The sequence below is a fragment of the Penicillium nucicola genome (genome assembly GCF_028828085.1).
Source record: "Penicillium nucicola strain IBT 29836 chromosome Unknown utg000002l, whole genome shotgun sequence".
NCBI classification, from domain to species: Eukaryota; Fungi; Ascomycota; class Eurotiomycetes; order Eurotiales; family Aspergillaceae; genus Penicillium; species Penicillium nucicola.
The window spans coordinates 1,523,089-1,538,320 of record NW_026643126.1 but is presented as its reverse complement, the minus strand read 5'-3'; the positions used below and the strand labels follow the sequence as shown (position 1 = coordinate 1,538,320).

General features: G+C 48.8%; 7 protein-coding genes across 7 annotated transcripts; 5 read left to right on the top strand and 2 right to left on the bottom strand.

Annotated features, from left to right (window-relative positions):
* Positions 1-89: 89 nt before the first annotated feature.
* Positions 90-2,426, top strand: N7511_002345 (putative protein kinase; the record flags this gene model as incomplete). Its single annotated transcript, XM_057124770.1, has 1 exon — positions 90-2,426. The coding sequence occupies one exon, from the start codon at positions 90-92 to the stop codon at positions 2,424-2,426; it is 2,337 nt and encodes a 778-aa protein (XP_056986929.1).
* Positions 2,427-3,327: 901 nt separating this feature from the next.
* Positions 3,328-4,069, top strand: N7511_002344 (uncharacterized protein; the record flags this gene model as incomplete). Its single annotated transcript, XM_057124769.1, has 2 exons — positions 3,328-3,724; positions 3,801-4,069. The coding sequence occupies 2 exons, from the start codon at positions 3,328-3,330 to the stop codon at positions 4,067-4,069; spliced, it is 666 nt and encodes a 221-aa protein (XP_056986928.1).
* Positions 4,070-5,067: 998 nt separating this feature from the next.
* Positions 5,068-5,602, top strand: N7511_002343 (uncharacterized protein; the record flags this gene model as incomplete). The annotated part of the gene is made up of 2 exons (XM_057124768.1): positions 5,068-5,192; positions 5,251-5,602. The coding sequence occupies 2 exons, from the start codon at positions 5,068-5,070 to the stop codon at positions 5,600-5,602; spliced, it is 477 nt and encodes a 158-aa protein (XP_056986927.1).
* Positions 5,603-6,257: 655 nt separating this feature from the next.
* N7511_002342 (acyl-CoA dehydrogenase family protein) lies at positions 6,258-7,741 on the top strand (the record flags this gene model as incomplete). Its single annotated transcript, XM_057124767.1, has 4 exons — positions 6,258-6,747; positions 6,812-7,039; positions 7,093-7,182; positions 7,284-7,741. 4 exons carry the CDS (start codon positions 6,258-6,260, stop codon positions 7,739-7,741), a joined length of 1,266 nt encoding a protein of 421 aa, XP_056986926.1.
* Positions 7,742-7,871: 130 nt separating this feature from the next.
* N7511_002341 (phosphatidylinositol-3,5-bisphosphate 5-phosphatase) lies at positions 7,872-10,907 on the top strand (the record flags this gene model as incomplete). The annotated part of the gene is made up of 1 exon (XM_057124766.1): positions 7,872-10,907. One exon carries the CDS (start codon positions 7,872-7,874, stop codon positions 10,905-10,907), a length of 3,036 nt encoding a protein of 1,011 aa, XP_056986925.1.
* A 239-nt stretch (positions 10,908-11,146) lies between these two features.
* N7511_002340 (Tti2 family protein) lies at positions 11,147-13,042 on the bottom strand (the record flags this gene model as incomplete). The annotated part of the gene is made up of 4 exons (XM_057124765.1): positions 11,147-12,070; positions 12,122-12,579; positions 12,638-12,839; positions 12,887-13,042. The coding sequence occupies 4 exons, from the start codon at positions 13,040-13,042 to the stop codon at positions 11,147-11,149; spliced, it is 1,740 nt and encodes a 579-aa protein (XP_056986924.1).
* An 82-nt stretch (positions 13,043-13,124) lies between these two features.
* On the bottom strand, positions 13,125-14,810 carry N7511_002339 (tRNA adenylyltransferase; the record flags this gene model as incomplete). The annotated part of the gene is made up of 3 exons (XM_057124764.1): positions 13,125-13,363; positions 13,411-13,971; positions 14,021-14,810. The coding sequence occupies 3 exons, from the start codon at positions 14,808-14,810 to the stop codon at positions 13,125-13,127; spliced, it is 1,590 nt and encodes a 529-aa protein (XP_056986923.1).
* Positions 14,811-15,232: the final 422 nt, after the last annotated feature.

Sequence of the window (15,232 nt, the reverse complement as noted above, 5' to 3'; positions counted from 1 at the left end):
TATATATTTGAGGATTTCTCCTCTATGGCGCTTGCGCAGCACTGAATTGAGCAATTTCCTCCCTTCCGCCATTGCGTTCAACGATCAACATGTCGATGTTCCGCTCAGCGGCGGAATCGTCTTCATCGGACTCTGATTCTGGCGTTGAAGAAAATCAACTCCAGGTGTCCGAGTCCTCGACTCCTCGTCATTCCCCGAGAGTTCGGATCAAAAGTCCCCAAAAGGGCAAGTCAACGAAGCACTCCCCAGAAGAATCAGAATCTACAGAAGACGTCGGTTCTTTGCTTTCATCTGATGATCTCTCCTCATTACCTCCAGATGCATTTGATCACGACATTGACCGTCATGCAAATGTCATGACTGCTGCCCTATTAGAATTTTACTGTCAAAGTCGAGCGGCAGACATCTTGAATGCCCAGCGTGGCTCAGGACAAGTCTACAGTCGACATAGTCCTGAAGCACACCAACTTGGCAAGCAACTGTACAAATACAAATCTCAGTTTCTGTCCTCACATGGTGTCCTGGCGGACGGAATTGACAAAGAAGAGCTGGGGCCAACTCGGCAGAGCTATCGTGATAATCTTGATTTGCTCGGTATCTCTGCTCTGGATCAGATGAAACTCAATGACCCGCGTATACGGTCTCCTACTATCGGTGCAGGGGAAAATCTCTCCTTGATTACAAAGTCATCACTAACTAGACCCGGACTTGAGGATGCAGAGAGTCCTTCCACTTTCTGGAGGGATACCGGTGCGAACGCAGATCTTGGAGGGCAATTTCCTTCTACCAGCAAAGTTGATTACCTACCTGCCGTTCCAAATGGAGCACCAAATCCTCTTCATTCTTCCATGCCTCTCTTTGGCAGCTCGCCTGTTGGAGTTCCGCTGTTCAATTCTCCGAATGTCCCTCCGTACAACCATTTATCCAGATACTCTATGGAATTCAGTGAACTGAAAGTTTTGGGACGCGGATCCTTCGGCGAAGTGTATCATGTCACAAATCACATTGATGGACAAGACTACGCAGTCAAGAAAATCCCACTCAGTCAAAGACGGCTAGATCAATTGCAGTATGGAGGCCAAAATCAGTTGGAGGTCATCATGAAAGAGATCAGAACTCTTGCCCGGCTCGAGCATACAAATATTGTCCGATATTACGGCGCATGGGTTGAGCAGGCCCATCATTCACACCCACCTTCCGCCGAACCCCATCCACTGAATACAGCATATGAGCACACGCAAAGCAATTTACCCTCTCCGGATACTCCAAATGAACCTAGTATGGGGATTGTATTTGGTAACTCCGAAAGCTCAACCAGTGACTCTCATTCAAGTTCGCCACCCGAAGATCATAGCTTCTCCGAGAGCATTCGACGATGGGATAGTCACGCCACTGGCTCTTCCCGTCAGTCAAAGAAAAGCTCGCGAAGAGACTTGGATGAGGACGATGACGAGATTGAGTCGATACCTCGCACATTTGATAATACGTCAAGCTTTGGAGAGACGGATGATATCTTCACCGATGGGGGTCTCAGTCAAGATCAGTCTAAGCTCCAAGTTCAACCGCGTTACCGACATGGCCACCAACCACCAGCGGTCATTCTTCATATTCAAATGTCGCACCATCCTATCTCACTTGGCTCGTATCTGAATTCGCAAGCCCCTGTGAGATATGATGGAGGCTCACCGCCTCGCCGCCACTGTTTCCATCTGCTACCTTCCTTGAAATTGATGCTGGACATCGTTTCGGGCGTTGAGTACCTCCACTCGAAAGACATTGTCCATCGCGACTTGAAGCCTGCCAACATATTCCTATGTGCGCCTGAAAATAGCACTGTAGATACATGCAGCTCATGTAGTTCCGGACAAGCTTCTCCGATCCAATTTTGTCGACCTCGAATTGGTGACTTCGGTCTGGTGGCAGATATCTCTCACCTGAACGAAGCCTCCCACGGCACTATTACACCCTTCCGAGAAGGTCCCAATCTTCAAAAGGTCGTCGGAACCGAATTTTATCGTCCGCCAGCGAATGCAACAGGGATAGAAAGTGATTCAAGCTCGCCGACGGACTACTTTGAGGAATACAAAATTGACGAGAAACTCGACGTCTACGCTCTCGGTGTTATCCTCTTCGAGACCATATATCGCCTGAACACCAAGATGGAACGACAATTTGTTCTTAACGATCTCACTCGTGGATCAGGTCAAGATCCATCCGAGCGCACAATCTTCCCGGCGGATTTCCCCGACAAAGTCGATCATGGCTTGATGATCTTGGGCGATGGAATCTCGGTCGCAGATTCTCTAATGACTTGTATGAAAGGCATGCTGGATCCCAGGTCTCGACAGCGCTGGACTTGTCAACAGGTGAAGGAACACCTACGGAAACTGAAGAAGGCAATACGTCGACTGGAGGCGAATGAATGATGACAGTGAAGCAATATAATTTCAACGATATACCTAAATAGAAATACATAACTCCTCTCTGCGCAAATTACTTTCAAGACAATTCTCAAGAAGAAGAATCAGGCGACGAAACGCTTTCCCAGTTAGGATAGTGATCCAGTCGACTTCCACTCCAAACTTGCTCTCCGCCATCCCCACAAATCCTCGGACATATCGAGTGAAGTCCCAGATTTGACAGCCATGTCTCGGTCGAACTCGATACATGGGCCTCTCTCACTGAAACATCCCCAATCTTGCGCCCCAACCCACTTTCTCGGGCAATGTCTCACCATCCCCACCCCCAAAGCAATCAGCTTACAGTACACTCGCCACGCAACGAAGCTGAAGATATGACAATGCCGTAGAGCCGGGATATGAACAATCTTGGACCGCAAGACCCTGTCTGAGACAGGATAAGAAGATGCCGAAGGTCACTCTCTCGTGTCAGCTTAAGTGCTTCAGATACGAAGAATGGGCCGATCTGCGGGGGGCCTGAACATGGAGGTTTGGATAGACACCTCGCTATTTTTACATCTTTGGTGGCTTTGTGCTTGATCTTTCTTTTTCAGAACAAGGCGCCCACCTCATTCATCGGATGGTTACATAGGGAGGTAACCTTATGGACTGCGCGCTTTGTGTCTCTCTTTGGAGCTATCAGACTCCGCCCCACTAATACTGGGCACACGTATGTGGGAGCCCTGCAGCGAAAATTATGTTCGAGCTTTGATTGTTCTAGAATGGAGTGATCGACAGTCAGGCTGGAGTGATGTGGTATAAAGCCCAAGCTTGGTCCTGGTCTCGAGGATGCTAGGACCACAGCTCTCTTCTAATCTTCCAATCCAGCTTCTTCCGCTCCATACCGGTGAGCTCAAACATCGCCAACATGAATCGCTTCCAATTCATCGCTCTCTCTTCTCTGTTCTTCACCGTTGCTGTGGCATTCCCCCAGCAGACGGCTGCGGCTACAACAACTGCTCCTGCAACGACCATTACCAAGGCTGCATCACTTAGCTGTGCCCCTGGGCAGACTGCAATCTACACGACAGAATGCACACTAGGAACACCCACATCATACTGCGCTGTACCAGAGCCCCCAATTTCGTGCTCCTCGGGGTACTTCCCTTCGGTTTACCACCCAGGCCATTGCATCGAGGCGTCAACCTGTTTCCCCGTTGATGCAGACTGGATCACTACCGAGTGCTCGCACGGTCAGATTCCTTGGACAACTACAACTTTGTATGAGGGCACATTGGCCGGTGGAGAATCGACTACTATCAGTGGTGAGTCCTTGGTCTCCGCAAACTTATGATACCCACGTAGATAAAGATGAAAATGAAGCTAACATTCCGAATGTAGCTGTTTCCTGTTCCTGTGCTAGAGACCAATGGTATAGTGCCACTATACTCCCTGGTGCGTCTACCGTCGACACTTTCTGCATGCCTTCAAGCTCTTGTCCTGTCGGTATGACCACCTCTATTGAGACTAACACGTACTGTGCCACTGCGCCGGCCAGTGCGTGCTCGGGTGTTCCTCTTGAGACCAACTTCTGCAAGTGCTCGGATGCGGCGCAGACACCTGTGTATCCTGACGCTGTTGGAGCCGCTCCTACTGGATGTGCAGCCTAAGTAAAGAAAAAGTAACATGGTTTCTTACCTCCAGTGTCACGGGTCTTGACCAGTTGGCTGCTCGGGTCCTGACTTCCAGATAAGGAAACAAAATGGGTTGTGACTGACATCGGGTTGCAGCCGGATCTGGATGTTACTTCTATTCCTTAATTAATAGACAGTTTTATAGCAATACAATATAGTCGAACATTGATATTGACATTCTGAACGAGGAACAAGTAGCATTGATTGTGAAAATGACCACCACCCCGACAATTAAGCGAATTGAACTAACCATCTGTTTCTATCTTTACCGCCATGCTTCTTCGGTTTTTGCCTCACTTCCCAAAACTTCCCTTATCGTCTAAGGAGTTTTTCCAAGAAGGTTAGTGCCTTGGTATTGAGGACCCTGAGGCTGCACGGCTTGGCACTCCGCCGCGCCAGGACAAGTTCCCGCTCTCGCTATTTCTCATCAGTAATATCGGTTGCTTGATGCTTTACATATTTGACGCGCATCAGTAGATCCCAGCCAGGTTGAACCGAGTGAAACCTTGTTATGAAAAGGCCGCAATACACCAAATATTACAGCTGATCGATCTACCGTCCGTATCATAGTGAGAAAACTGATCCTTTAACTTGACTATCAAGTGATATTACAAATCCGAATTCAGCCAGTGTAGCTGAAGATGTCGTTTTCTTCAACAGATTACTTCGCCCCATACCGCAAGTCTTCCCAGATTTGAACATACCCAACTGAAGCCAAGCATCCGGTTGCCTGAGCTATTCAATCCCTGTCATATTGCCATCCTTTCTACGATGCAATATCACATACGCCAAGATCATATGAGAACCTTTGGGGCACCAAGACTTCCTCCTATCTTGGCGTCGGCAAGCAGGGTCTACGAGATTAGCCCTGATGGTATGGCTATAAAGGGTAGTGCTGACCCTATATCCGCTGTTCTTGTGTCGATTCAAGCCCAGATATTTCCTGAGTTCTATCTATATCACTGTCCTGTATAATGACCTCTTTCCGCAAACTCCTTGCCATCATGGCTCTACTGTCATCTACCGTCTTGGCCCAATCCCAAGACCCTGGTCCATCTCCCACCGCTTCAACCGGCTGTGAGCCACACGGGGACCACTGGTAAGCCTTTGACTCAATATCTCAAGAACCAGAATGATTGTTCTGACACTGGGGCCAGGCACTGTGATGGTCCGGTCTCAATGACTACCTCTGCCTCTTTGGGCTCTTCAACCGCAAGCGATTTTGATGTCCTTACCACCTCAGACGGTACATCGACTATATCTTCTAAAACTAGTGTCACTCCTACTATGCCCAGTCCCACTGAGTCTGTAGGCTGCGAACCACATAATGATCACTGGCACTGCGATGGACCTCGCGAGACTTCTAGCTCGAGTTTAAGGGCTTCTGCAACTGCTTCTGCGAGCGCTTCTGCTGTTACTGATGACGCGGAGAATGGTGTCAGTGGGATGGGGGTAGAGATGTTGCTGCTTGCTGGGCTTTCCATCGTAGCTGCTGGACTGAATGTTTGATCTTTCTTTGGTTTGAGCGCCTGCTGTCTCCTGCGCTATTGAAATAGTTTTACTTACCGCTATTCTGTCAGATTCACCTAGTACAAAGTAGTTGAGAATTTTGTACCTGAAAATTACAGAATTCTATATTTCCAAGATCTTCTTCTGAAAACAAGGATTCTCCACCGTTTAGATCGTACTCGTAGCGCAGCGTACCCCGTAAGATGGTAAATTGTTTTCTCGTTTTTATCTCAAGCAATCAGAAAAAGCCAAAGCTGAAGAGGTGGCCCTAGTTTCCCGTGCAATAAGCAATCTTGGTTTATTGGAAGTTGACATCCTTAAGACCTAGGGAAGAACTCGTTTCTGCATATTTTCTTCGATCTTGATAATAGAATATGCAAAAGGGGCCCATCTCTTTTCCGAGCTGTTCAAATAGTAGTAAGCTGTTCATCTCAAGATTCCAATATAAAGCCAATAAATACCGGGAACATACAGCACAACGTGAAGATCGACACTCGGGCCTCGGCCTGAAGCTTTCCCCATGTTTTCACAGGCGCCGAGCTCTTCCCCGCAAACAGTCAACGTAGATTCAGCTTCATACAAAAGAGCAAAGACTGAAAACATCTCTCACAATCACAATCTGCAGTTTTACAGTCCACACATATCCAAATATACAATGGCAAACCTGCGCCCACCAACAGCACCGTATAGCGAACCTCTCCTCCCCCAACTAACAATCCCAAACCCATACTACAAACCCCATCACTACGCTCTACGAGCCCACGTCCGCGAATACGTCGACACATACATAGCACCATACGCGCACGAATGGGAAGAAGCAGGCCAAGTCCCCGAAGCCGTCCGCCTGCGCCACTGCAAACTTGGTTATGGCATCGTGCACCCGTTGACAAGCGAGGAGGACTCGGCTGGTCTGGCATTGCCTGGTGGTGTACCGCGTGGCCAGTGGGATACGTGGTGCTCGCTGATTGTCTCCGATGAGCTTACCCGGGTTGGGTATGTTGGTGTGATCTGGGGGCTTGGGGGTGGGAATGGAATTGGGTGTCCGCCGGTTGCTAGGTTTGGGAGTGTGGAGCAGAGGAGACGGTGGTTGCCTGCTGTTGCGAGGGGGGAGGTGAGGTTTTGTTTGGGAATTACGGAGCCTGATGGTGTGTGGCTCATTCTTGTGGTTGGATGGAAATATGCTAACGTGGATTGATGCTGCTAATGTAGCTGGTTCTGATGTTGCGAGTATTCGAACTACCGCTGTGCGTGACGGGGATCATTATGTTGTTAATGGTGCGAAGAAGTGGATTACCAACGGTATTTGGGCGGATTATTGTACTGCTGCTGTGCGGACTGGTGGCGCTGGTAGGTCTGGGATCTCTTTGCTCGTCATTCCTTTGACTGCGACGGGTGTGACTCGGCGACGCATGCATAACTCTGGTGTCAATGCGAGTGGTGAGTTATCTTTAAATCGATTTCTTCAGGCTCATGTGTTAACGCAACTACAGGTTCAACGTACATCGAGCTAGACGATGTCCGTGTTCCTGTCGGGAATCTGCTCGGTGAAGAGAACAAGGGCTTCCCATTAATCATGTCAAGTAAGTTTCCAAAATGGAGCAGAGAAATGGTAGGTTGCTTATTGAACATTTAGACTTCAACCCGGAACGGCTGGCTTTGGCATGTGCATCCTTGCGATTAGCTCGTGTCTGCGCTGAGGACGCCTTCAAGTATGCCATGCAGCGCGAGACATTCGGCTCGCCTTTGATCGAAAAACAAGCAATTCAATCTAAGATCTTCAAGTTTGGGTTGATGATCGAGCCCGCCTATGCATTCATGGAACAGCTTGTTAACATTCTCGAACTGACCAAGGAGCATCCCACTGATGATGTGAACATTGGAGGGATGACTGCCTTGCTTAAAGTGATGTCCACGAGAGCGTTGGAGAAAAGTGTTCGTGAAGCACAACAGATCCTTGGTGGTGCCGGGTATAATAAGGCTGGAAAGGGGGCTCGTATTGAGCAAATTAGTCGTGATGCTCGAGTTCATGTTGTTGGTGGTGGAAGTGAGGAAATTATGGCTGGATTGGCCTTGAGAGAGGAGACTAAGGCGTTGAAGACCCGACGGATGGCTCTTGAAAAGAGACAGTCAAAAGTATGAGGTTTGAAATCTTGTTAGCTCAATAGATATGAAATAATCGTCCAAATGAAAGGGGATGAAGATGTATCAAAGCTGCTCCAAGGGTAGAGTCGAGCTGAGTCGAGCTTAGTCGAGCCACAGCACAGACGTCATGTGGGGAACTGGAACCTCACCACAACAAACTCCCAGCATGGAGAGCTTCGACGATGTGTCCCTGATCGGACCAGTCTTCGAAGAGCACTCTTTTCATAATGGCCTCCCAGTCGCCTCTGATGCTCCAGAACAGACCTCCAAGTCAGAGAACGCATCGGCATCTTCCCAACTGACATCGCGACTGGAGCGCTCCGACGATGTAGGAATGATCGACGATACCTCCGAGATATCCGAATTTGCTCCTTTATATGACGCGCCCGGGACTCGAGTGGAGGAAGACGAGGGAGAGGATGAGGAGCCAAGGGTGGCAACCTCCTTTGAGCGACGTGAATCGTCACCGACCTCTGCGCTAAAACACCGGTCAGCTGCAGATTACTCTGACTATGAGGGCATCAACCGCATGCACAAATTCACGTTGTATGAAACCGCCACTCGGTTTTACATGGTGGGGATAAACCTTGCAGAGACGCGGTTTCGAATTTTGAAGATCGATCGGACCTCGGAATCGGGGGAGCTCAGTATCACCGAAGATGATATGGTGTACACAAAGCGAGAGATGGTGCAGTTGCTGGATGCGATTGATGATGGCAATAAGAGTACTGGTGGGTTAAATCAGAAGTGCAGCGCATGGGCACTGCTTGGTTTTATCCGATTCACCGGGGCCTACTATATGCTGCTCGTCACCAAGAGAAGTCAAGTCGCCATGCTTGGCGGGCATAATGTCTACCAAATCGACGAAACAGAGCTGATCCCGTTGACAACCTCGGAATCCTCACATCTCAAGGCTGAGAAGCATTCAGAAGAGGCGCGATACATTGCGATCTTGAACAATCTCGACTTGTCGCGTTCTTTCTACTTTAGCTACTCTTACGACATCACTCGCACCCTGCAACATAATATTTGCCGTGAGCGCAAGAATTATCTGGATGGGATTCCTCAGCCTTTCTCACAGGACTATCATTCCATGTTCATCTGGAATCACCATCTTCTTGCGCCCGCTGCTGAAGCTCTCAAGAATCCTTATGAATGGTGCCTTCCCATTATTCATGGTTATGTGGATCAGTCTAAGATGAGCGTCTATGGCCGATTAGTCTATATCACCCTCATCGCCCGTCGGTCTCGGTTCTTTGCCGGAGCACGTTTCCTCAAGCGAGGAGCCAACGACGTAGGAAATGTTGCCAATGATGTGGAGACCGAACAGATCGTCTGTGAGCAGACAACAACGTCGTTCCATTCAGCCGGCCCAACTCTCCACGCAAACCCGCATTATACTTCATTTGTTCAGCACCGCGGAAGTATTCCTCTGCATTGGTCTCAAGAAAACACAGGCGTTTCGCCTAAGCCGGACATTGAACTCAATCTTGTAGATCCATTCTACTCAGCTGCAGCTTTGCATTTTGATGATCTTTTTGAGAGATATGGGGCTCCGGTGTACATTCTGAACTTGGTAAAATCTCGAGAGCGAACACCAAGAGAGTCGAAACTTCTCAAAGAGTTCACCAACGCTGTGACATACTTGAATCAGTTTCTTCCGGAAGGCAAAAAAATGATATACAAAGCTTGGGATATGAGTCGGGCTGCCAAAAGCCGAGATCAAGATGTCATTGCGACATTGGAAAGCATTGCAGGCGACATAATTCCAAAAATTAACTTTTTCAAGAATGGAAATGACGTTGAGTCCGGTCTCCAGCTTCAAAACGGCGTTGCAAGGACCAACTGCATTGACTGTCTTGACCGAACGAATGCTGCACAATTTGTCATTGGTAAGAGAGCACTAGGGCATCAGCTCCATGCACTGGGTGTCATCAATGAAACAACGGTGGAGTACGATACCGATGCAGTCAATCTTTTCACCAACATGTGGCATGACCATGGAGACACTATTGCCATCCAATATGGTGGATCTCATCTGGTGAATACCATGGCAACATACCGCAAAATCAATCAGTGGAGCAGCCATTCTCGTGACATGGTGGAAAGCTTCAAGCGTTACTACAACAACTCTTTTCTTGATGCCCAACGTCAAGAGGCATACAACCTCTTTCTCGGCAACTACATCTTTTCACAAGGCACCCCAATGCTGTGGGATTTGGCAACCGATTACTACCTGCATCATACCAACCCTAAATCACACCTGGAGAAAAAGAAGCCTAACTACATTTCCTGGTACACACCAGAAAACCTAGAAGCGAAAGAAATGCCACCCATTCCTTCTCATCCCAAGGAGCCACTCTCACGGTTCGATGACTACTGGCTAGAATACTACCGACCCCTCGCACTCACCTCGCTCTCCAAAGTTTTCTCTTGGAAAATGAATTCCACCTTACGCTACCTTCCCCCCGTCCGTCCCGGCCACGCAGTCCCCGATCTCAGCCCTTTCGTTCCCCGGATCCCTCCAGAGCAAATCCAGCGCGAACGCATACCACAGCGCAGCGTCAAAATCCAAGAACCAACCGAAAGTCGTACCCGTCTCGCATCAAACACAATGCCTATCCCGGAAGAAACAACCTGGGCTCACCAACCCCCGTCATCCTCAAAGCAACCCCCTCCAACGGGTATAATCAAAGAACCGACTTTTGAAGTCCACCAGTCATCCCGCATCCCACCAATCCACCCACCAAATACTCCCTCAACCCCAAGCAAAGCCCAAATTGCTCAATGGACGCTGGGTCAACTAGTCAGCGACTCCCTCAGCCCATCAGTAACAAGTGCCGAAGCAGAAGAATACGAGCGCTACATCAACCATCCTCTCACAGTTCCGCTCGTCGTCACATCCGAAGATGAAATGACAGCAGCCTCGCTCCGAGACCACGGTTATAATCTCGATCTGCTGGAATATGTCAATAAATGCAATGTTGAGGAGTTGACACTCCAGCAGAATGCTGAGGACAGCCTGGCTGATTATGCTGAGTTCCTGAATGTCTCTGAAGAGGGCCTTACTGTTGTTAGTGAGGACCATGAGAAGAAGAGATATAAACGGTATCGGCAGTGGTTACGTGGCAAGAGCCTTTTCAAGCAGCGGGTTGATGCATGATTTTATGAATGCTACGAATTTTGACGATTTGAGTACTGTGCTTCTTTTGGCATTAAATTATTTATTGTAAATTGATACCCTTGTTTAATGTTCATATTTACTGATGCCATTTAATCGAACGTCTTCTCTTCGCTTTCTTTCCAAGCACTATGCAAAGCAACATCATATACTGTACTCTATTTGTACATGTAGTTTCTTGACAAGCAAAAAAAGGGTTTATTCGATATCGCAATATCTGTTTAGAAAAAAAGACCCTTGAGAACCGGATCGGCCCCAACAAGCTTCTGCACATCCGCAGCCATCTCAGCCTTAGCCTGCATCTGTGCCTTCTGGGTATCATCACCAGGAATAGTAACCGGGTTCTGCAAAACATGGAACAAAATCTGAACAGCAACCTTCAGCTCATTCTCCAGCATTGTTTTCTCCTCGCTTGAACGCGAAGAATCTTCAGCACAATGAATCCAAGCCGTGGAAATTCCACTGAATAGCTCAGTCCGCCAACGCCAGATACGCGGGTGTCCGTTCTTAATCACGCTTTGGAGGACTAACGCCGCACTGAGCGTAAGACCAAAGTGGGAAAGTTCCATTCCGAAGGGATTCGAGAGAGTGGTGTAGAAAACAGGAATGATATCCTGGAGGTATTTCACGGTGTTGATACCCAATTCCTCGACGAAGAGGCCCGTCATTGTTAAGAATTGGGCTGAGAGACGTGGGTAGGGGAAGGAGGTCTGGGTGGAGGCTGCGGCAGGGGTGCTGGAGCTGATGTGGTGTATCGAGGAGATGACGTTTGAGCGGAGGACTTTTGCTAGGCTGCTGTAGTACTTTTGGGTGTCTTTGGCTTTGGTCTTTGAGTTGGGGTTTTGGTAGGCTGTTTGGAAGAGAGCTATGAGGGCTGGGTATGCTTCTGATAGGCAGACGATCGAGCTTTCCTCTGCTGTGATGGATGGTAGGGAAAGAAGGACTGGAGTTATGGCGTCTTGGAAGACGGATGTTAGGTTTGTTCGTTGCAGGATGTCTGATTTGCTGTCTTTGACTTTGCGGAGGAGGTCTTTGATAAGCTCGCATCCCATTGTTTTGAAGGCAATATTGCTGTCATCAATCATGGCGAGGATTGCTGGGACATAGAAAGGGAAATTTTCTTCGAGGTGCTTCTTGTTCTCGGGCTAGTATCGATGTTAGCAGTGAAACCGCGGTGGAAGCCGAGCGTAGCATACAGTGTACTGCTTTATCATCCATGACAGAGCTGAGCCAACGTAGACATCGGTTGTCTTCCAAGGCTTGTTTGACTCATCCATACTGTCAAATCTTGGGACAGACAGAGGATGGAAGTTCTTGCGGCCGGCTGCAGTGATAGCAGGGTTCGGAGTTTTTGCGAACAATGGCTTGATACGTTCTTTGAGGATGATCTCAAGAGCAGACCATAACTTGTCGCCCCGGTCTTCCAGGGCTGTGAGCCAAATAGACTGCAATAGCGTTGCGCCTGTGTGAATACTGTCTGATGTCCATGGCTCCTTGGGACTAACGGTGCACGCTATAGCGAGAGTGAAATCGGCGATGGCGATCTCGTCGGGCAGGCGACCTGGCATGCCGGAAAGAAGCTTTGTCATAACCGTCAGAAGCTGCAGGGCCAGGTCCAATTCCCACTTGCTCTCGTCCTGAGCGCGTTTGATATCTGCTTGAGTGTCAGACTATATCCGCAACTTCGAAACTAACGGCCACGCTCAACGTACCCGCAGTAGGCTCGTCAAACTCGGTCTGTACAAACTCAACCGAAAACGCCGCGCTCGGCAGGACGACCGCGCTTACCCACTTGAAAATCCCGTTCAACGCCTCATTTTGTTCCTGAGTGAAGGATATCGGGCTTCCATCCTCTGGCGACCATGGCTGGAAGTACTCAACATAACTGATCATGGAAGCGATGCTCTCGCATCTCTGTTGATCTTTAGCGTCTGCTTTTTCTTTTTTCAGGTTAATCTCACATTCAAATGGCTTGAGTGGTCGTAAGACTCAACATTCTGCCAGACTTGAGGCAAATCACACTTCGATACAGCATCACGGCCAGGTTTAAAGTTGCGCGGAAACTTCCCAGGTTGCTCTATGAGAATCCTACGGACTTGGGTGCGCAGTTCATCCATGACGAAAGTTGAAGATTGTGGATGATGATAAGTTCAATAGGTGAGGAATCTCCACTAATGTATGTTTTTGGGTCATCTGACTTCACAACCCCAATTCCGCTCGTCGACCCGCGATCTCTGCCAACACTTGTTCCTTGTCGGCATCACGATGCAGCAACTGCCATTCAAGTGCCATATTAACTGCTTTGCTCATCCACGGTCCTTTTTTGGTTCGCAAGCTATTCATAATTTCATCGCCATTTACAATCGGTCGGAGGTCGCACACATCCTCCAGATCGTTTTCTACGATGTATAAAAGGAACTGGTCGTACTCGGCAACCACTACAAAGCGTTAGAAAAATGCCATAAATGCTGGGAATGGCTCTTACCGTCTGCAAAGTCACGTTTCCTCATGACTTCTTGCATAATAGCCAGGATAATGCAGAGTTTCCAGTCCTTGTTCCACGAGCGAATTTGCAATCCAATGCGCTGTCGGATTTCTGCAGGGGTCCCACTCAATTCATTGGCAAGAAGTGCGGTTTTGGTCGTAATGATTTCGTCGAAATGCAAAGACGCAGCGCGAAGTACATTGAGCGTCTTGTTATCGGTGCGAAGACTGTCTCTTCCAACCTCAACTGCTCGCGGGGTGATTGGCTTCGGTTTGGGACCACTGGCCGTGCGGCCTGGAATTGAGGTCCAAGGGGCAAAAGTAGCGACCATCCATGCGTAGTAGCTAGTTTCGTGGCTGATGATGATATCACGAACACGCTTCGCAGCGGCCTGGAGCTTTTCGCCGTCCTCGGGCTTTGGACGCAACAACCGTGCCAGCGTGTTGTATGCGAGAGACCATGTCGATGTATCAGCCTTGACTTCATCCTGGTGATTAGCCAAGATTGTTGGATATAGCTTGAGGCGGTCGATAAACTCCAATGCGCCGCGGGGGTCAGGTCCTTTATAATAGTTAGAAAGGCACAAGTTCGGTGATTGCAAATAACTCACCACGCAACATCTTTTCAAGCTCAGTGCCTACACGCTCTTTGCTAATTTTCAGTTTTAGTGCCTCGCCAATATCTTCGATTTGCATAGCGGCTTCTGTTTCGGGGTCGATTTGGTATCCCAGTCTGCTTGCAAACCGAATCAATCGAAGCACGCGTAATGGGTCGTCTTTAAAGGTTTGATATGGCTCCATGGGGCATCGAATGGTGCCTTTCTTCATGTCGTCCAAACCCCGTTCAGTAAAATCCTCAAGCTGCGACTCATTTAGGTTGTAGAAAAGCGCATTGATAGTGGCATCCCGCCTCAAAGCATCCTCAACTGCAGTACCGAACTCCATCTGGGGGTTGCGACTGTCGTCTGAGTATGTCTCTTTCCGTAGATTCACTAAATCAATATCGAGACCGAAAATTCTCGTGGTGACGGTCTCCAGGTGCTTCGACTTTTCCGGGTTGGCCTCGATCTTGTGAAGGCTCACAATCGCATCATGCATTTCTCCATCTGGGAGGCTCTTTTTGTACTTTTCCAGCCGTTCCGGAACATCCAGGTACTCCTTCAGAGCCATGCCAAACTGGAACCCAGTCATACTGCTAATTCCCACATCGATGTCATGACTCCCGACTCCGAGCAGCTTGTCCCTAACCCAGCCTCCTGTGAAACGCAAGACAATCTCGGGGTTATCCTCAACTCCCTCAGACGATCTCTTTTCCCTTATATAGGTTGCGACATCTAGGAGGAGAGTTCGTAGGGTACTCTCAATCGGAGTGAGCTCGAGAGTGGGCACTGCGGGGTTCATGTTTGCAGATAAAGCTTCCCTTTGGGGAGAAGATATGCGCCGTCTCTTATTGACTCGCTCTGAAAAGTGAGAGTCCGGTTCGGGGTTGCGCATGGACAGGCGACGAGGTACAGAGGAAGTTCGGGGAGGAAGAGCTTGAATTGGGCGTGGGCGTGAACGAGGGCGTGCAGATTTTCCTGCTACAAGTCGGGAAAGTGGAGTAAAAGAAAGACCAAATGACTCAAAGAAGAGCCCTAAAGAGCGCAGCCTCATTGAACATCCCTGGTGGGCAATTTGAGCTGGTGACTCCAAACTGAGTCAGGTCCGATTGTCGATAAGGCCTCACGTGGGAGATCATGTAACCCGCTTGTCGTCAATGCTCTACACTGTAGTCTCTACTTGTACATCCCACTTCAACCTTCGAGATACTTCGCAAACACCCT